The 22114-nt window shown below is 38.0% G+C and overlaps 1 protein-coding gene across 1 annotated transcript in view; it reads left to right on the top strand.

Annotated features, from left to right (window-relative positions):
- Positions 1-22114, top strand: part of Sh3bgrl (SH3 domain binding glutamate rich protein like) — a 77657-nt gene that overhangs the window by 51260 nt on the left and 4283 nt on the right. Inside the window, exons 2-3 of the mRNA XM_038316395.2 lie at positions 6756-6941; positions 17144-17224. Of these exons, the coding sequence (XP_038172323.1) occupies positions 6756-6941; positions 17144-17224 (267 nt within the window). The remainder of the gene's footprint in view (positions 1-6755; positions 6942-17143; positions 17225-22114) is intronic.

Raw genomic sequence — 22114 nt, forward strand, 5'->3', positions numbered from 1 at the left:
TGAACTCAGGACCTCTGCAAGAGCAGCCAGTAGTACTCTTCACTATGAAGCCATCTCTTTCACTCCTTTAAGGCTTTTTTGAATAGCTGCAACTTGAAATCTGGTCCGTTTGGAAATAGCAGGGAACACTTTCTGATAGTCCAAAGTTTCTCTCTAGTCAAGTGAAACCATAGCTTTTAAGACAAGAAGCTCTAAATCTTGTAAAACTTTTTGGACTTTATGCTTCCTGTGTTTTTGCTTAGGACAGCTTCAATCTCCTTGATGTGGACTGTGTTAGAATTTAGGGACTTTATAGAACTCTGGAGATGTGTAAAGGTGCAAATTTTTCAACAGCTTTGTTCTAGGACTTGCAAGTGTTATTTTGGGAAATCGAAGGATGGAGGAAAATCTGTATGCAAACAATGATCACTACCACTATCTCTGTGTACAAGAAGTCTTGCTGGAAGGAATGTATGCTGGCTTAAAAGGAACGTCGGTTGGCATAGTTTGCATTTCACAGGCAGCACTACTTCAAGAATAGGTGGAGTAGCTTATACCGAGAAAGGTGACTGGGGCATAACTAAACTCCGCTAATATAAACAGATGTCTCTCATCAGTTTTTAAAGTACCAGTCACTCTAATTTGATTAATAGGATACCTGAGGTGTTTAATCCAAGGATTTCTTTTGTTTTTGTTTTTGTTTTTGTTTTTGAGACAGGGTTTTTCTGTGTAATAGTCCTGGGTGTCCTGGAATGCACTTTGTAGACCAGGCTGGCCTTAAACTTACTTTAAATCCACCTGCCTCTGTATCTCACGTGCTGAGATTAAAGGTGTGCACTACCATCACCCAGCTGAAGACACATTTTCAAATAAAAACTGAGTTGTGAGAAAGCCACCATATTTAACCTCAAAGATGGATGTATATCACTTTTCAGTAATCTTTTAAATGTTGCTAATTATAGCCAGCTGATATTTCTCGAATTTCCCAGGCTCTCTGACTAAGAAGTACTGTCAGATTTTCACTATGAAGTTGGAGTTTTAGAAAGAATACTTTGTTCGAGTGTAGGCTGTTCTTACTAACTTCCAAATACATAGTGTGGAAAGGGGGAAGTACTCAGTATGGAAAAGGAAAAAGTCAGGAAGAAACCTGTGGGGAGCCAACTTCAACAAGCATACCACTTACCAGGGTAAGGCCATGGGGATTAGAAAAATAGGAGAATGAGCACGTGAGTGGAAATAATGAAACAGATGTGATAGTACGAGGGGAGCTCCAGTGAACACTGAAATGCCCCCCCCCCCGCTTAATATTCCATACACTTTTATACCCCAATACAACAGGGGGAGAAGACAAAAGGCTGCTTTAACATGATACAAAACGCAACTAGAACGGTTAATTGCTTCAAACGTGAGACATCAAGTCATTAATTCTTGAGAAAAATATTCTGTTGTTTAGGCAGTGAACCCATCCTAGACCAAGTATCTCTGATTCTTCAAAAGGAGGATCAGAAGTATGCTTGACTTCTCTGATCTTTGGTCAGGGTGGAGTGGATCTACCTGTATGGGCCATCTTAATGTCCAAAACACCAGGTAACCACACCCTAGGTCAGGGTGTGTAGCCACACTTGTTGTCAACAACTTTGAGCAGCCTCAAACTCTCGGACCTTTAAACAAGGTGGAAATAAGCTCACGTTTTTGGGCCTCCACAAAACCCCGACACATATTCGACTTACCAAGCAATCAAAGTCAGTATCTCCCTAGTAAGTTATGTTCTTAGCAGATGTGTTGTGGAGTGGTTGAATGGGAAAGTTGTTCATCCTTTATATCTGACCAGTGTGCTGCAAAATTGCCACGATAGTGGGGAAAATTGTCTGAGAACTGTCACAAAGGAAACCAAGGAGACATGATGACTGAATATAATATGTTGTCCTGAAAGGCAGCAGAAACATCGCATTATAGGAAAAAATGGTGATATCTAATCTGACTAGTCTTTACTTAATGACAGATATACTTCTTCAAGGTGAGATGTCAGTAAAAGTGGAAACTGAGTGTCAGATGAATGGGAACTCTGTGAATTGAAGATAATTTGCAAATTAAATTTGATTTAAATTAAAAAATAAAAACATGCCATTTGGTTGAGCTAAACCTAGAGTAAAATTATAATAGATAATTAAGTACTTAACATTAACTTCGTTATTACCAGACCCATGCACTAAGTACATTGAAAGACAGAAGTTAAAGGCATGGTACCTATGCCCAGCTGCCTTATCAGCTCACGAAAAAACTATAGCATCAATGTATGAAATGATTGGCAAACACCGTCACCATTAGCCCCCTAGTTTCTATGATTTTATTTTCTAGCTATTCGTGACAAACCACAGTCAAAAATATTGACCGATCCAGAAATAATAGCTCATAAAATTTAAATTGCTATCCAGAGTAATGTGATGAGATCTCATGCCATTCTGTTTGTCTCAGCCAGGGTGTGAGCAATCTCTGTCCAGCACACCCATGCTCTATGCACTACCCTTTGGTAGGTGAAAGAGAGCATATTTACATAACTTTTGTGATACTGTTGTAATGGTTTTATTTTATTATTCTTATTGCTTTATTATTGTGCCTAATGTATAACCTACACTTTATTATGGTCATGCACATTCCAGAAAAAATGGAGTACATGAAAACTCAATCTTATCTACAGTCTCAGTGATGAACAGGAGCCTAATGCTATGTAGGTACGGTGGGACTGCTCCATGTTAGGTAAAGTAGACTTCTCGAAGTCAGAAGGAGACTGTAGAGATCCTACTGAGAGAGACCTTCACACAGGGAATGGAGTTGGATGAATATGTTAGAATGGCATTAGTGGGGGCAAGCAATGTAGGCGTTCTTTTCTTTCCCACCCACCAGTTCCCAAATAACAGACAGGGAGATTTGATATTAATTATAAATGCCCAGCCAATAGCTCAGATTTATTACTAACTAGCTCTTACAATTTAAATTAGCCTATTTCTATTAATCCATGTGCTGCCCCAAAGCTCATGGTTTTTTACCTCTTCTGTATGTCCTCCTTCCTTTTTGTCTGGCTGACAACTCCTATGACTCTGCCCTCCATCTTCCCAGCATTCTCTATGTCCCGAAAATCCTGCCTAGCTATCAACCAATTAGCTTTTTATTAAGATAAGAAAATTGCATACTTACAGTGTACAAAGATTGTTCCACAGTAAAGCAGTAGTCTCCCTTCTTAAATGACCAACAATACTAGCATAAAGAAAGGCTTAGGAATTACTTCTTGGAATTACATGGCAAAGCATTTTCTGTACCTTTACCATGTGGCATTTAGAATTTATACAGTGAGAATTCTACGCAAAAATCCCAACTGCTAACCCAGGCTAGCCTCAGACCCAGTGATCCTTTGGCTCAGCCTCCTGAAGTGATAGAATTACAGGCATGGACCACTCTGCCTGGACACAGGAGTTCTTTCTTTCTTCTCCCTCCCTCCCTCTCTCCCTATCATCTTCCTCTATTTTGTGTGTATGTTTATGTGTGGGGTGCATATGTGTTTTTGCATATTTTTGGCCGAGTGTAGGCACACATGCACATGTGTGTGCGTGCGTGTAGAGGCCTGACGTGGCTGTTGGGATTCATCCTCATCTGATCTTCTCTACCTTGGTCATTGAGGCAGAAGTCGCTCAGTGAATCCCTTAGCTTGGTAACCAGCTTGCTCTTGGCATAGGGGAATTCTTACTACTCACCTCCCCTCAGAATTGTTGCATTGCTGTAAACCAGTGGTTTACATTGTGGTTTTTATTCACATGCCTGATTGTGACCTGAGTATTTTGAGAATACAGTGAACCAAGCAAGGAAAGGGAGCTCTCACTGCCGTTCCTTCATTTTCATACACTGTTAAACCCTTAACACTAGTATGCAAAGATGGGCTTTTTGTTGTTGGGTTGCCCTTCCTGAGAACAAACAGAACCAACTAGAGAGAATTTTTATATCTGAATTTGTAGATGAGGGAGTTGACTGTTACAAATTTGAATTTGCCCGAGAAAGACCAAATATTTAACCACACATTGTTCGTCTATTTATTGATTCAATTGTTTATTCACTATTCATTGTTATTCATTTGTAGATTTCAGTCATTTGTAAGAAATGTAGTAACAGAAATGGAGCACATTACCAAGCTTATCCTGTCCTATTAAGCCTTCAGTTTGGTTTAAGTGTAGTGTGTTGTCACTTTGGGGCTAAATTTTCATAGCTGGCCAGTGTATGTGTGTGTGTGTGTGTGTGTGTGTGTGTGTGTGTGTGTGTGTTTGTGTGTGTTTTCCCCCTGTCTGCCTTGTTTTTAAGAGCAGTCCCACACTGTCTCATAGTTCACAAATAGACGAGTGAGCCCCAGGGATCTGCCCATCTCTGTCTCCCCAGTGCTGGGAATTCATGTGAGCGCCATCATGCTCACCATTTTTTTTTTAAATTTTTGTTTAAAAGTTTTTTTTTTTATTTTACATACCAACTACAGTTCCCCCTTCCTCCCCTCCTCCTGCTCCCCCCACCTTCCCCCACCCTTCCCCCCATCCACTCCTCGGAAAGGGTAAAACCTCCCTTTGGAAGTCAATAAAGTCTGGCATATGGAGTTGAGGCAGGACCAAGCCCCTCCCCCCCCCATCAAGGCTGAGCAAGGCATCCCACCATAGGTAATAGGCTCCATCCAAAAAGCCAACTCATTCAAGCTCAGCTTTTTAAAAAAGACTCCGTTTCTCGGTAAAAATTTAGAATCCTGTGCTTGCAAGGCAATTGCTCTTCCAAACCCCGGTTCTATTCATCTTTACTAAGTTCACCTTCTTTGACTAAAAACATGAAGCCAGGTAGAGACTCTTCCATTGGTGCTGCGGTTATTACATTTTCCCTAAAGGCACCGATAATAGCTCCTAGTGTTTGCTCTCGGTTTCTCATAGCTTTTTAATTCACTGGCCGCTTCTCACTTAACCATCCTGCACTGTTCTCTTAGCAGCTCACTTAGTGTGTTACAGTTGAGCTTATGTCTATGTCTTAGCTCTCCCAGTAGATTGTAATATGCAGGGGTTATATTTGCTGCTTTTCTTTAGACATAGAGACTCTGGTAAAGTGCTTTATCACTAAAGATGTATCTAAAGAATACATACTATTCAGTAATTGCTAGAAACTGTTTCGGATGATAATCTGCCAGGGCTGGCTAATTCTTATTGTTGACATCCTAGGTTCCTGAAAGTACCACATTTTATATCTACTGAGATCTAGAAATAGGCTAAGAGTTCACAAGTTGCTTGGTACATTTCATGTTGCCTGAACTCCCCAGTTATGTGGCAAAGGTTGGAAGGCACTGCATTGAGCCTTCCTGTGAGTCTATTAGTGCACTAGCTGCTTGTACTTAATGGCTCTAAGTCATAGTTTTGCTTCAAGTTTTCCATTTAGAAATAAAAGTTTAATTTTATATATCAGTGAAGAAATAGTACTATTAGAAAAATTAATTGTGTGGTACATTTTATTGGGAAAGAATTGGTCTTTTTAAAAGGACTTTTAGTATTCCACCTAAATAGGGACCAAAAATTCTAGTTTCTACTGGAGTAAATTGAGAAACTTTTCTTGAGTTTTATTATATAAAATAAATTATGTAGCCATAATCACAAATACTTTGGACCAAAATATAACTCCTGTGTGTCCACACACATCCAGGAGGGAGATGTGAATTGAGAAGGGCTTTGCATGTGAGATTTTTTTTCTTCACAATGTCATTTCCATTGCATGGACAACTACTTTATAATAGATATTGCTTTGAGGTTTTTGAAATGCTTCTGCCTTGTGTGTCCTTTGAGTATTATTCCATAAAATCTTTTTTTCTTACATATTCTTTATATAGTTCAAGTATGTTAAGAAGTGGCGTCAAACATAGTTGTATGAGCATAGGTATATGAAGTCAGGTTCTCAAATAAATGCATTTCATAGGGGAAACCTAGGAAGTATTACCTTGGTGGGATAAGGCGGCAAAACAAACACGTAATCTCTACGTAATCATTTAATGAGGTAGCACAGACATGTGAAAGGGTCCTACATGTGCATATTATGAGCAAATGAGTAGTACAGGTTATGTTACAAACTTAGTATACAGGCAGGCTTAGCTCTTCTGTGTTATACATTTTGATCTGAACCATAAAAGCGAGGCTTAAATGATTCTGAGGCACATGGTGTCATTTCTGCTGACAAAGGTGCAATTAGTGATATACAGAGTGAGAGTTAGTTCAGTGTTATTTGACATGGGAACTTTCAGTGCAAAAAGGAGCAAGTTAGATGGATAAGAGGACCTGCAGGGTCTTCACTTGTGAGACAGCATCAACAAGACAGTGTTGACGGCAAGTGTATCTTCTGCACTGCAAATTTGATCTCTGTCTAAATTCATGTCTGTGGGCTCAGAAGCATTGACTTTGTTGAAATGTCTCTCACTAGAATTGAAAGGTAGACTTTTTTTTTTGCCTCTTAGTAATGATATCATTACTTTTTCTTAAGACGTCGTCATTTTTTTTACATTGCTTTCTTCCCTTTCCTCCGTCCAAACAAGCTCACACATTCCCTCCATTCTCCTTCCAATTCATGGCCTCTCTGTTCATTAATTGTTATTGCATGCATATATGATTTGAGTATACATATACATTCTTTAAAAACTGTTTAGTCCAAAAAAAAGGAAAGAAAAGAAATAAATGTTACTTGCTAAACAGTGTCAATTTCCCCCTCCCCTTTGGCTCTAGATTAAGAAGAAACAGCAAGATGTACTTGGTTTCTTAGAAGCCAACAAAATAGGATTTGAAGAAAAAGATATTGCAGCTAATGAAGAGAATCGGAAGTGGATGAGAGAAAACGTGCCTGAGAACAGTAGACCAGCCACAGGGTACCCCCTGCCACCTCAGATTTTCAATGAAAGCCAGTACCGTGGGGTAAGGAAGCAATTTAAATCTTGTCTCTTGAAATATATTGTCTCAAACGAACTTAGACCTTTCAGCTTTACCTCCCAGCCCGTGTGTTGTCATTTCTTCTGCACACGGTCATTCGCTCTCTGCAGCCACACTAAGCAGTTCGTGGTATTACATAGTATTTTGCTTTCCAGGAACAAAAATCAAAGGAAGAAACAAAACATATAAATGTATAAGGACAGACATGGGATGTATGTTTTCAGTTTGGTTCCAACCAGACCATGGTCTGCTTGTTGGCTGGAATTTGGACTCTCTTGTGCTCCTTTCCTGGTTCCTGGGGTGGACATTCTCCACCGGAAGTTCCTCCATTATGGGACTTCCTCTTTTACGAACAGTCCTATTCTCTCCTCTGAGGCTTCCTTTCTAGATCTATTATTTTTGAGACAGCTGAGACTGGCCTCAGATTCCTTTGTTGCTAAGGGTGAATTTGTACTTCTGATCCTTCTGCCTTCATCTCTCATTGCTGGGATTACAGGGGCTTTCCACGGCACCCAGGCTTGAATAAACGTTTTCAGAGACACCAGTAAAAATCCTCTACATCCCTGGTTGATGTAAGACTGAAAAAGTTATCTTTTCTCCAAGAACCTCCTATTGCTAATTAATGCTGTCTGGGGCAAGGGTATAGACCAAAATGGGAAAGTTCTGTCAGTGCTGTTGCAGGTTTCGTATGCTATCAAGCACAGGGCCAATATGTAAATTACACCTGAAGATAGGTGAGGTACTTAGGCTATTCTTGTGAAATTCTGCAAATCATTGACTCTCAGCAGCTAGAAGGGGCTGCAAACATCAGCCAGCCCATGGCCAGTTTGTATTTGTGTATGTAGGACACAGACACACCACACACACACACACACACACACACACACACAGACACACCACACTCATACATACATACACACATTTATTTATCAATTAAAATAGAGGTCATGAATTCAAGGGGGTGCATGGAAAGGAGAAAAACAATGTAATTGATATTTTAATTAAAAAAACAATAAAAATGGTTAGTCAGTCCTGTATAATCCAGTATGTGATTCTGATTGCTCATTTTAGAACTATTATTTTTTAGTGGCGTAGAAGTTGGTTCATACTCTTATTTTACCATGTGATGTTTTGATCCAAGTGTGCATTATGTTCAAGCCACAAAAAAGATGAGTACATCTTCTATCTCCAGCATGTGTTGAGCACTTTCAAAATCCCCCTAGTTTTTATAAAATATAAAATATTATTGCTACCTCCTTTTTGAAATGTCTGTTGTTTGATTTTGAAAAGAAAACTGCATGGATCACAAGAGTACATAGGGAAGCCACATCTGTCTGGTTTGCCTCTTCCTTGGAAGCTACATTTCAGGGGAATGAATTATCTTATAGGAAAAAAAGGCAAGTATCACTAAGAATTTAAGTGAAGCTTCAGAAGGTGAGACTCGGTAAACCAAATACATATCTGTTAGTGGAAAAGGAATCCATTTTCTATTTAGTGCTGCTCTGTGCCTATCAGACAGAGGGGTTTAATGACAATGAGAATTAAGATTTTGATTTTATAAAGCCTCAGAGAGAAGAACTTGTAGCAGTCATTCACAGAAAACATATCCGCTAGTGATTATGCTCTGTGCTTTGTGTGTTATAGTAATTCCCATACCAATTTAGAGTGCCAGGCAGCTCTGCTAGTAACAGCTTTTTTTTGGTGTTTTGAAACAGGGCTTCTCTTACACCTTGCAGTTGCTAATCTCTGGATTCTCGCTATCTCCTATTTGCCTTTTCTAACTAGGAGATATTGAGTAATTAGCTTTCCGGGTTAATTTGCTTTTACTTATCTGAAGATTTCCCCATCTTGGTCCTGCTGACACCTTTTGTTGTGTAGATTCTCTGTGCATTGTAAGCTCTTTCATAGGAACCTTGGCTGCGACCCCTGTAATGACAGTAGCACTCAGTTGCTGAGTAACAAGAAATGATTCTAGGCATTGTCAGCCCCTGTGCGGAAATTACCTGCTGCTGAATGCCACTGGACTGTAGCACAGGATTTTATTATCTGACTAGATGGTGACAGAGGCCACTATCCAACCTTTATATGTGAAACTCGGCTATAGTAGATAGAAAATTTGTAAGGGGAATCCTTGTTCTGAAAGTCTTGTACATAAGAATGAAATGAGAATTAACATGTAGCAAAATATGGTGTCACACAATCTTGGTTAATGTTAAAATTTCTTTACACTTTCTCCCTTAAGAGACTTGTTCCAGAATGCAAACTACCTTGTTTAATGTTGTATATTTAACACCAAGAACACTGCTTATGCCAGGCATGGGGGCATATACCTGTAATCCCATTTCATTTGGGAGATAAAGTCTGGAAGATAAAGACTTTGAATGCACCCTGGATTACATAGTGAGACCATTTCTCCAAATAAAACAAACAAAAAGACCTGTTAGTTTATATAATTCTATGCTTAATAAATATTTGTAGAACAATTGAATGGCTCTGGTTTTATTAGGAAAGGAAATATTCTTCTTCTTTTTAGATTCACAAGCATTTTTGGTTTTTCTGTGTCTGGAACCAACAAATGATAATATAACTTGACCCTGAAATACTTGAAATAGACAACTAGATCCTCTACATAGCATCATATTGCCAGATTTTATTTATACAAATTGAAGAACTTCTTAATTTCACATGAATCTAAAGGCTTATATGAGTTGTTTTTATTAATTTTTGATAATAAGAATACTTTCCTGTGTGGTTTCTATATTTTTTTTTCTTTTGAGAACAGGATCTCCAAGATCTCACTTTGAAGTGCAGGGTGACTAGAAGATGCTGTATGCCCCAGGCAGGCCTAGAATTCATGATTAGGCTTTTGTCAGTAAAGTGCTAGGATTACAGGATGTACCACAATGCCTGGTACACTGGCTTCTTTTAAATTATATTTTGCCTATTTACAACTGGTTAAGTGTAGATATCGTATATGTTTTTTTAAAATCTTCAGTTACTTACAGGTCTCAGCATAGAATTGGTGTTAGAATCCTGATAGTTTTACTTTTGAGGAAGGAACTCAAAAGTTTATCTAAGAGGTAAGAAAAATACATTAGTACCATTCTCTGCTTTTGTAAACTTCATTGGCTCAAATTTCACGTGTGAGTGAGAACAAATATGTTGATGTATATCAACAGATAAATGACCAAAAATAGGATAAAATGGAATTTTTTCCAGTCATAATGAAAAACAAATACATGACATTTGCAAGAAACTAGATGGTATTAGTAATAACTATTATTTTCTATTGAAAATAATTTTTCAGCTGGGTGGGGTGGCACATGTTTTTAATCCAAGCATTTGGGAGGCAGAGGCAGTAGAATCTCTGTGAATTTGAGGGCATCCTGGTCACCAGAATGAGTTCCAAGACAGCCATGACTGCTGTACAGAGAAACGGTCTCAAAACCAATTAATAGTAACAGTTATAGTAATAATAATAATTTTATGCAGTATATTCTGATCATAGTTTCTCCTCCTGCAGCTCCTTCCAGATCATGCTTATTTTCCCTTCCATCTGACTTCACCTTCTTTCTCCGACTTTTAGAAAATAAACAGGCAAATAGGAGACTAAGCACTAGAGACACCCAGGCAGTCAGGCAGACAGAAAGACAGACAGACAGACACACACACACACACACATACCATAAAAATACAAGACCGGAACCACAATATACAAGCAAAAGACCACTAAGATAAAAAAATGCCCAAAGTATTACGACACACACAGAAAACTCTCCAAAAATACCATCAAGTTCATTTGTTTTAGCTCTCTACAGCTGGCCATGAGGCCTGCCCAGAAATGGGGTCTATCTACCCAGTGAGACTATGCTAGAGAGACCTAGTATTTCCTTTGCAAGCTGTTGTCATCTGGAGAGAGCTTCTGGCTTAGGGATGGGGGCCATGCCCACTTCCCCTCTCAGCACTGGGACCCAAACTGGCTTAGAACTGTGCAGGCCGGCTTGTCCCAGTCTCTCTGAGGTCATATGAGCTTTGCTCATGTTTATTTAGAGGTCCTTGTATTCTTGGTGTCTTCAATCCCCTCTTTCTCTTACATTCTGCCTCCTCTTCATTATAGTTCCTTGAGGCCCGAGGGGAGGGATTTGATGGAGACATCTCACTTCGAACTGAGTTCCAAGGTCTCACTCTCTCCACATTTGTACAGTTGTGTGTCTCTATGTTAGGACTGGACATTTTTATCTTAACCAATAATCCAGAAAAGAAAGTTGAATACTCATGTTTCTCATGTGGATTCTGTTTTTTAATGTGTGTGTGTGTGTAGATACAGGTCATAAACTAGATAAAAGATGATGGGGGAGGAGACATTTTAAAGGGCATGTGTGGAGGTAAGAAAAAAAGCAAAAAGAGAAGGTAATGGTATACACGTGACATAAAAGCAGAAGAGAAATAGCGGGAGGAGGAAGGGGACAAGCAGGTTGGGGAAGGGAGTAGAGGAAGCAAAGCAACAAAAATTCCCTCTGAAAAATCCCATAATGTGAGGTTGGGGAAATGACTCAGTTAAGTTTTTACTGCACAAGTATGTGAACCTGAGTCCAGCTCCCCAGTTTCCATGTTAAAATGCGGGCTAAACAGAGCATGGTGCCTTTAATTTTAATTTAATTTAATTTTGGAGACCCAGTTCCAAAATACAAGGTAGAGCGCATCTAGCAATGAATGACCTCTTGCCTCTACACACATGTACAGAAGTGTATGCACACACAAAAAACACTTACATACAACACACCCAAAATTTCCATAATGAAATCTTTTACTTTGCATGCTCTTTAAAAATGCTAACCTTATATGTAAATTAATTAATGTAAATGTCAAAAATAGCATGTATGCCTCAATGGTGATTGCTGGATCATGGGATAGTTTTTTTTGAGACATGGCATCTCTATTTAATCCTTGCTGTCTCAGAACTTGCTATGTAGGCCAGACTGGACTAGGGTAGTTCTATTTTTAATGTTCTGAGGAAGATATATATATATATATATATATATATATATATATATATATATATATATATAATTTTCCATAATTGCCGTACTAATTTGCATTCACATGCAATAGTGTGGAAGGTTTTACTTACTCTACAACTTTCTCAACCCTTGTTATATTTTTGTTCTTTGGAAAAACCTCATTCTTGCATGATTAAAGATAGCATCTCACTGTGGTTTTAATTTAGACTTCCTCAATAATTCATTTTGATGGACTTTTTTTCATAAGCCTAATGACCTTTTGTAGATACTCATTTGAGTCATGTCTTAGGCATTTCAGTTCATTTTTAATTGAGTTAACTAGAATTTACATTTATTTGTATTTTTAGTTTTGTCAGCTTCAATTCTCACAATCAGCTTGGTGAAAATAGATGCATTTTCACCCTCCCCCAACACACATATTTCCAGTACTTACTTTTGTTTCATTTATGGATTTTAATTTTTGTCATTTTCCTTAAAATGTACTTATATTACTTGTCTTTTTTATCAGTTTAATGTTTGAAATTTTAGACTATAGTAGTGACTTTTTTAGTGTGTGGTTTCCTTTGAGTTTTAACACATGCATTGCTTTCTATAACTAATGCTATAATTAAAATATAAAATCATTTCTCAAACTCTCAAGATACTCCTTTATAGGTATATGCTAAGCCTACCCCTAATGCCTGGTAAACACGAATCTATCATCATCGCTATACTTTTGTTTTTTGATAAGTTCATATAAATGGCTTCATATCACATGTAGTCTTTCAGTGCTGGCTTCTTTCAGTGACTTGGATGTATTTGAGTTCCAGGTTGTTGTCTACACCAACACCTGCTCCCTCATATAGCTGAGTGGTGGTATATCATTATACGGGTACTTCATTTAACCACTGTACATTGGTAGACAGTTTCATCATTTTCAAATCTGAGCCATTGTAATTATAAGTATTTAGAGCATTTATTTTCTGATTTTTGTATGAATACTAATTTTCATTTCTCAGGGGTGAATGCCAGGATTGTGTTTACTGCCTAACCCAGTGATTATATTTTTTATTTGTAAAGGATTTGGAGTGTTTCTGGGTTGATTGTTTGTGTTCTTGTTTAAGAATTCCTGATATTCAGCCTTTCTCTTCAACTCTTGGTATTGTCAGAAGTTTTGTGTCTGTTCTTTATTGATGTTGCTGCATATTTCATCCATATTACACACATGCTAGGCAAATGCTGAAGCCCTGAATTACTTCATAGCCCTATTGTCAGACTTTTAAATCAATCCAAGGTAGCTTTGTGTTTTGGTACCTTCTGGTCATTTTAATTTATATTTATGTAATGATCAAAATTATGATATAAACACACATTTTGTGCACATTTTATCATCCTTTTATCCTCCTTAAGTGTTTGTTTAGTCATTTTCTCATATTTTGTTTTATTAGTATTATACCTTATGATTTTTATGTATTTTATATGTGAAATTTTGCCACATACACAGTTTTCAATTATTTTCTTCCATGTTGTTGCTAAGGAATATTACTTTAACTAGTAAAGATGTGTTACATTTGTTTCACCTTGCCTGCCTAAGGCACCTGATTGGTCAATAAAAAGATGAACAGCCAATAGCTAGGCAGTAAAGGGATAGGTGGGGCTGACCAGCAGAGAGAAAAAGTAGTAGTAGGAATTTAGGCTCAATAAGAAGAGAGAATGAGGGAGAAAAAAGGGAGACTCCAGGGGCCAGCCATCCAGCTAGCTGCTAGTTAGCCAGGCAGCTGTCAGGCAGCCAGACATGGAAGAAGCAGGAAAGTAGGACATCCAAAAGGAAAGAAAGGTTAAAAAAAAGCCCCGAAGGAAAATGTAGATGAAGAGAAACAGGTTACAATAAGTTTTAAGTTCTAGTGGGACAGCATAAGATAAGGCTGAGTGTTCATAATCAATAATACCACCTCTCCATGTCATGATTTGGGTGCTGTGGTCCAAGAAAGCCCGCTACATGTTGTAATTCATCTTTTTATTCTCTTAGCATTATCCTTCACAAAGCAAAATTTCTTTTGAGACTATGCAGAATATGAGGGAAAGAAAAGACTATGTTTTAAAAACAGAATCTCACATAGTCTGGGCTGGCAAAAACAAAAACAAAACAGAAACCCAAAAAAAAACAAACAAACAAGGAAAAAAACAAAACAAAATATATTACTATGTAGCTGATGGCCCTGAACTTCTGATCCTCCTGTCTCCTGTACCTTCCAAATGCAGATTACCGATTGTGACACCATGCCTGGCTCTATATAGTCTGATATTTCTTGAGGTTAGATCCAACTGTTAGTGTCATCAGTGTCTTCTAGGTCCAGATCAAGTGTGGAAAAGTAATGTGCTTGAAAGCAATCTTGTAAAGACAATCTGTTGGTGAGGCATTTGTAAGCCACTCGAGGCACATGAGTGGCCAGCTTCCTCCCCTGAGGACCTCCAACTGCCAGGTTCCACCCACAAAACACTCCAACTGATATAACAGCTGGACTCAGCCTTTCCAAATGGAGGCAGCCATTTCTTGAAACCCCACCAATCCTCCATCCTAGAATGTACAAAGATGTTTCTTGTCCCAACCATCTGTTCCCAAATACCAGGCAGCCATTTCTCAAATTGCCACACAGAGGCTTATATTAATTACCAATGCTTGGCCGATAGCGCAAGCTTGTTACTAACTTGCTCTTACATTTTAAGTTAACCCATATTTCTTATTACACTCTGCCACATGTTGGTACCTTTATTAGCATGGCACGTTTATCTCCTGCTCTCTTTGCATCTGGCTGGCAACTCCTGACTCCACCCTTATTCCCATAATCCTTAGTTTGGTCACCCCACCTATACTTACTACTTGACTACTGGCCAGTTAGTGTTTTAGAAAACCAATGTGAGTGACAAATCTTTACATTGTGCAAGAGCATTATTCCGTAGCACTAGAAATCTCCATCCTGAAAAGCTCTGTCCCCAAAGAAATCTTTTATTAACCCTGCTTTTCCTTGGTTCTCTGCTACTTCTTATCTGAGCAGAGGCAGCCACCCTCCTGCATTTTTCCATCCCAATAAATCTCTCGTGTGAGGTTGTTGTGTGGTATGACTTTGTGGTCTGTCTTGGCTCCCTACTGCCAGGATACCTTTCCCCTTAGAGCTGTTAACACAGCACTCTCTAGAGAATTCAGCACGTTTTGAAAATCTCAGGTTTAACAAATCAGCCAAAATGTAAGAGTTCTTGTGTAGGTTTAGAAATCACACTAATCAAGGCAACATACAGAAAATGGACAGTTAAGTATGTTTGCTGTTAATTGCAAGTTACAATTATAGCCAAATCTACTTGCTACTTTTGGTGAAGGCTTAGTGGCTTATTGGACAGCAATGTAAAGCTGAAGCAAATTGAGATGTGTCAAGTATTTTCTCTGGTGGTCTCAGGTTTGAAGTTTCTTTCGCTCATGTTTTGAGAACACTTCATTCTCCTTGCAAAGAGAGTACAGTCTCACTGGTCTTCTGGCCTTATGCGTATATACCTAATATTGTTTTTATTTCAATCAGAGGAAATCAGTATTAAATTCAGTAATAAAAGAGAAATATGGAGAACTGGAATTAGTCTCCCACTGGAAAAAGCTATCTATTGCTGAGAAATGCTTGCTTTGGGTGGTGAAGGAGGAAGGTGCAAAGAGATGTAAATCCTATGTTATATGCAATAAACTATTCTTCATTTCCTGCCCCAAAGGCCTATGTACCTTCTAACACATTAAATAGTATCTAGAAGCCCTCTCTCCCTTTCTCCATCCTCTTCCCTTTGTATTTTGTTGTTTTGAATTGAACTGTATTTTTTCAAACAGTATATGATTACAATTTCCCCTCCTGCAGATTCCTCCAGTGTCATCTTCACATTCCCACTCACCCAAATCCACACCCTCTCTTGCTGTCTATTGTTAGGAAACAGTTATCTAAAAAATAGAGTAAAATAAAATATGATTAAATAAAAAGCAAACAAACCAGAATAAGATAAAAGAAATAAACAAATATCAAGAAAGAGTCAAGGAAAAGGCACAAACCCACTTATAGATGCAGAGACATAGTGATATTTTGTTTCTTATCTAAAAAATAAAGCTTGCCTGAAGATCAGGGAAGCAAAACAGCCAATCACTAAAGAGCTCTTCCCTCTATGAAATCTTTTTTTTTTTTTTTTTTTTTTTTTTTTTTTTTTTTTTTTTTTTTTTTTTGGTTTTTCGAGACAGGGTTTCTCTGCAGCTTTATTTTTAGAGCCTGTCCTGGAGCTAGCTCTTGTAGACCAGGCTGGCCTCGAACTCACAGAGATCCGCCTGCCTCTGCCTCCCGAGTGCTGGGATTAAAGGCGTGCGCCACCACCGCCCGGCTTTTATGAAATCTTTAGACTGAAAAGAGAGTGGGTTCCTGTGTCATCCAGCCTTATAGTCCTCTCCAATGGGATTAAAGGCATGCACCACCACCACCTGGCCTCTATGGCTAACTAGTGTGGCTGCTTTGCACTCTGATCTTCAGGCAAGCTTTATTCATTAAAACACAAATATCACTATATTTGTCTAACATAAAATAAGGCAGGATGAGACAAGAACTCGTTCTCTTTTCAGTCTGAAAATTTCATAGAGGGAAGAGCTCTCTAGTGGTTGGTTGCTTTGCTTCTCTGATCTTCAGGCAACCTTTGTTAGATTATCAACAAAATAACACTCTAGAGACATACACATTCATGCTCAGGACCCTCATTAAAAATGTCAAACCAGAATCTATCACAAAAAGAACTCAACTGATACTTTTGGAATTTTTTCTTTTTGCCTCTCTCATAATGCTTCCTCTGGGCTTTTTTTCCTTTTTTCTTTCTTTTTGTTCCCCTAATCTTACAGGACTTTCTCTCTCTCTCTCTTTTTGAGACATTGTTTCCCTGTGTAGCTCAGTCTGGCCTGAAGTAGCGATCCTTCTGCCCCAGCTTCTGAACCTGGTATTACACACTCACAGTCTCAGAAGCCAGCCTGTCTCTTTGTTACTCCTTGCAGAATTTCAGCATTATGGAGCTTAGCCCCCGAGAAGACAGCTGATCCTGTCAACCAGTCAAGTCATTGTGAGCACATCTCTTTCCTTTGTTCCGTTGCAGACTGTTAATTCTTCTTGTCTTCTTTTCACAAAGGACTATGATGCCTTCTTTGAAGCCCGAGAAAATAATGCAGTTTATGCCTTTTTAGGCTTGACAGCACCACCTGGTTCAAAGGTATGATTCCTCTATTTACTTTGTTGTTGACGATCTTGTTGCTACTCAGTTGTTTAACCAGTTAAAGTTCTCCCGGTTAACTATTCATAATAAATCTAGAGCCGCATGTGTTCTACGTACATTTAATCCTCAGTAGGTTAGACTAATGTGCATAGAACACAAAGTGTGTATGCAGGAAGTAGAGTATTAAGTGGAACTTCTCTGTCAAACTGCCTGAGGCAGTAGACATAGAATTATTCATTCCCAAATAAGAGATTGTCAGCAGTAGGCCTCCATCATGCCAGCTCTCATGCACAGTTCTATGTGGACATCAAGCATCTTAGTTTATGATAATCTCCTTAATAGCATTTATTAGCTGTGTGAGAATAAATGATTAAATGATAGAGTCAGCTATTCAAGTATAATAAGAACATTTGAGTTACAAAACTGGTCACTAAATTGCCAGCTAAATTTGGTATTTTATTCCTTGCCAAGATAAATTAATTTTTCAAGTGACAGTGTTCCCTGGAGAGCCCAAATAAAGCAGGAAAGCAAAAGCGAAATTGCCTGTCCAGTGAAATGCCCCAAAGCTATGGACTTTAAGTAGACCTTTTTCTTTTCCATTTGGGCTTTTCATACCAGCTCATTTAATAAAAATATGTTTCCCCCATGGCACTAATATGTGTTCCACTCTTAACAATAGATTTTATGTTGAGCAATTTATTTAAACTCTAGTTCCTTCTTCACTCTTGAGAACCTATAATACCATCTACGTTTTCACCAAACAGGATTTATAAATACGTTTGTCTCATTATGACGTTCTATTTCCTTGCCAAGCATTCCTTTCCCATGGATAAACGTTGTATTTTAGGCTTTGTAAAACCTGAGTCAAGTAAAAAGAAAAGTGGCCTTTTTTGTTTAAATAATTGGTGAGATCAAGTTAAACCATTAATGCAGATCAGAGGGAGGGCAGAAGAAAGGACAGATTATTTCCTGTGGCTGATGACTTTGCCCCTGCAATTAAAATCAGAATTCATTCACTCACCAAATATTTATCAGTTGTCAAGCACTGAAATTAATGGCAGAAAAACATAAAGTATGACATAATCCTTACATTCTTCTTAAAACCTAATGAGTTTAAAATGTGCAAAAGATTATATAATAAATGTGTGTATTGAATTGTAATTGTAATTGAAGACATACTATGGTAAATTCTATGAAACTATAGTGTAATTATAAATAAAGTGCTATAGGGATTCAGGAAAATAATCATGATTTTTTATTGAGGATATTAGGGAAGTTTTTAACAGAAAGGTCATATTTAAACTGCTGGAAATGTCAAACTATTGAGGTGACAGTCATTTTTCACAGGGCCAGCAATGAAAAGCACTGCGCATGGGCATATCGTTGCGCATGCTGAGCTTCCGTTGAGGGAACAGTATGGCTTTGGAATAGGGACTGTGAAACAGAGGACTGTGTTAGGAGGTTTAAGATAGGCTACGTAGGTTAAGACCACGTGATGATTGCTTTATCTGGTAGCTTCACCTTTACACGCTAGGCACCCAAAAGCTACTATAGACAATCTGGGCAAGCAGTGGTGAGATTTTTGTTTCGTTGTTTGTTTGTTTGTCACCGTTTCACTTTGTCCCTAGCTGGTCTGGAACTCGCTGTGTAGATCAGGCTGGTCTCAAACTCACGTTGATCTTCTGTGCTCACCACACCCAGATACTGGTATGATTATTTCAGCATTTTAAGACATGGTTTAACTTAATTTAATCTTCATATTTTTTCATTCTTATTTTGAGACAGGATCTTATCCCAGTCTGCCTTGATCCTAGCACCCGCTTCCCCAGTGATGGAAGTACTTGTCCACTTTGGTACAAAAATTTGTCTTAAGAAAGTAAATTTAGGAGTGTGTGCTGCACAATGAACATTCGAGGGATGATACTTTCTAGCCAGATTTCGACTTCAGGATGTCTTAAGGGTCCACGAAAACAATTGAGAGAACCTCAAGGTGAAATAGCTTTAACAAAGAGAATGATGGATTTAGAAGGCAAATTAGCAGAAATATGTTATATAAGCTTCTAATGGCTTTTTTTTCTGTCCTGATTTAAACCTGAAAGTAGAATACAGTAGCACTGTGTGTTATGAAGGGTTGGGCAAAAGAAATTAATATACTGGGTTAACAAAAAGTCATCTGGAGTGGATTAATTAAAGAGAGATTTTTGAATGTTGACACATCTTTGCCAAGACCAAAAGTGATCAATTTGATGTCTGAAGAACATTTTTCTATTCTGGTCACTTTTTTTGTGACAGTCACCATGGCATTAGACCTTGAAGAAAGACTTGGCTAAACAGAAAGTTCACCAGATAAGAAATTCACATATAGTGGCTGGAGAGATGGCCGAACAGTTAAGAATACTGACTACTCATCCAGGGGACCTGAGTTTGGTTCCCAGCACCCTCTGTCAGGTGGCTCTTAAGCAGATGGTACTCTAGTACCACACCTTTGGCCTCTGCGAGCAGTGACACTCGTGTACACATACATGCATACTGCGCGCACAAACATGCGCACACACACACACACACACACACACACCCTAAACGTAAAATTAAAATAAATAAAAATAAATCTTGCCAAAAAATAGATTCAAGTAGTTAATCCATATTGGAAAAGTATACTGATAGTAAATGAAATATGGTAAAATGAGATGCAGTTTTCATAAGTGAAATTAGTAAAAGTAAGACAAAATGGTAAGGCTCTGTGCTGGGAAAGTATTTTGAAACAGACAGAGCTTTAGGCAGAGGAAGCTGTTACTCTCCTTTGAAAATGAGAAGAACAAATATTTGTTAAGAAACTCAAGAATATTACTCTACACCTTCACCCAGAAATTTCATACTGATTATTATATAGTCTGATGAAGTAATCCTAGATACAGAAACATGGGTAAAAGCATGAATCCAAATATAACCCAAGGTCTCAAACCTTTGGAGAAAAGTTAAATGTTTCAAAGGAGTGTTAACTAAATTAATTCATCAACAAACTTTCTGGATAAAGTAAGAGAGTCACATATAATTTAAAGATTCATTCATGTATATGTCTGTTATCTATAATGTTGGAAAAAATGTCCAACAAAAGATCCAACAAAAAATATTAGTCCATTTAGTGAGCTCATGTTGACATTTAAAAAATTTCATCATGACTTTGTCTTATACAGTTTCGCTTTCCATAGGTCTGTCCACTCTGGTCTGGAAATACTAATTGAAAATTCTAGAACAAACAGTGTATATGTTTTCGTCAATCTGAATAGTGTGGTGAAATCCCTCACTCTCCTACTCCATTCCATACAGGATCTGAATTGCCCTTTTGCCAAGCTCATCCAGTCTCTATTCATCTCCTGCTCAATGGCAGTAAAGAAGCAAACAATTCACATAGCCTTAATTAGAGTTTATTGTTATAATGTACCATTAATAGATATTGTTAGTAGTTTCTAACTATGCTTATTTTATGAGCTAAACTTTTTTATAAGAAAAAATCCATATCTACTAGGATGTCTATGGTTTCAGGTGTCCACTGGAAGTTAGAATATCTCCTGTATTGAAAAAGGGGAACTATTGTAGCTTGTGGCAAAAATATATGAAACTGTGTTATAGATTTGTTTTTTACTAGATAATTTTCTAATTCTTTTCAGAATAGGATAAAAAGAGCCTGGAAGGAATACTAGCCAATAGAAATGACTTTCTCTCATTTCTTATTTTCCAAATAACTAATAGTACATACCCTTTAAAATTATTGAAAACTACCCAGGTAGTGGTGGCACACACCTTTAATCCCAGCACTCAGGAGGCAGAGGCAGGCAGATTTCTGCGAGTTTGAGGCCAACCTGGTCTACAAGAGGTAGTTCCAGGAAAACTAGAAGTGTTACACAGAGAAACCCTATCTCAAAAACAAACAAACCAACAAACAAAAATCATTGAAAACTAATGCAATAGAGAGCTTGCTACCTAAAAGAACTGAACTGAAAATTGTTGTAGGAAGGCTGCTTGGTTGTTCTGGCCACCTGGCAGCTCAGACACGAAACAACCACACAAAAACTGTATTAATTAAATCACTGCTTGGCCCATTAGCTCTAGATTCTTACTGGCTAACTCTTACATCTTAATTTAACCCATTTCCATTAATCTGTGTATTGCCACATGGTTGTGGGTTATTGGCAAGTTTCGGCATCTGTCTCTGGCGGCCGCTCCATGGCTTCTCCTAAACTCCACCTTCCTTTCCCCAGCATTCAGTTTAGTTTTCCCCACCTAAGTTATAGCTTGCTATAGACCAAGCCAGTTTCTTTATTCATTAACCAATAAAAGAAACACATAGACAGAAGGACCTCCCACACCAGAAAATATTTCCATAAAGCATGTTCTTGTAGAAGACATTCTGCTTTATTATCCTGTTGCATACGTGGTGGACTTAAGAAGGAAAGAATATTGCTAGTTTCTTTTTTTTAATCAATTCAGAAGTATTTCTTAGCACAGGCAGTTCTTACTTTGTAGTGAAAGTGATAATTTTAAGATAGGAAATATTATTTAGTTTATTAAACTAGTTTGTACTTTGATGGAAAAAATAAATCCAGTGATGCTTGTCTTTAAGGAGAAAATGGTTTGCCTAGAAAAGGCTCTTGCAGTAGCCTTTTAACAGAGTTGAGAGTTACGGTTAGAGAATCGTTTTCATTAATTTTGTGTGAATCATTTTGTGGTGGAAAGTGGCCATGGAATCTGCCTAAGCTGTGGTATGTGAAACAATCCTATTTTCATAGAAAATAATCTACCTAAGAGATTACTAACCAAGATTAATAACATCTAACTGTGTACTTGGTTCTAGTCAAAAAAGAGGAGAGGAGGAAAAGAAAGAATTGG

Source organism: Arvicola amphibius, chromosome X, assembly GCF_903992535.2.
Source record: "Arvicola amphibius chromosome X, mArvAmp1.2, whole genome shotgun sequence".
NCBI lineage: Eukaryota > Metazoa > Chordata > Mammalia > Rodentia > Cricetidae > Arvicola > Arvicola amphibius.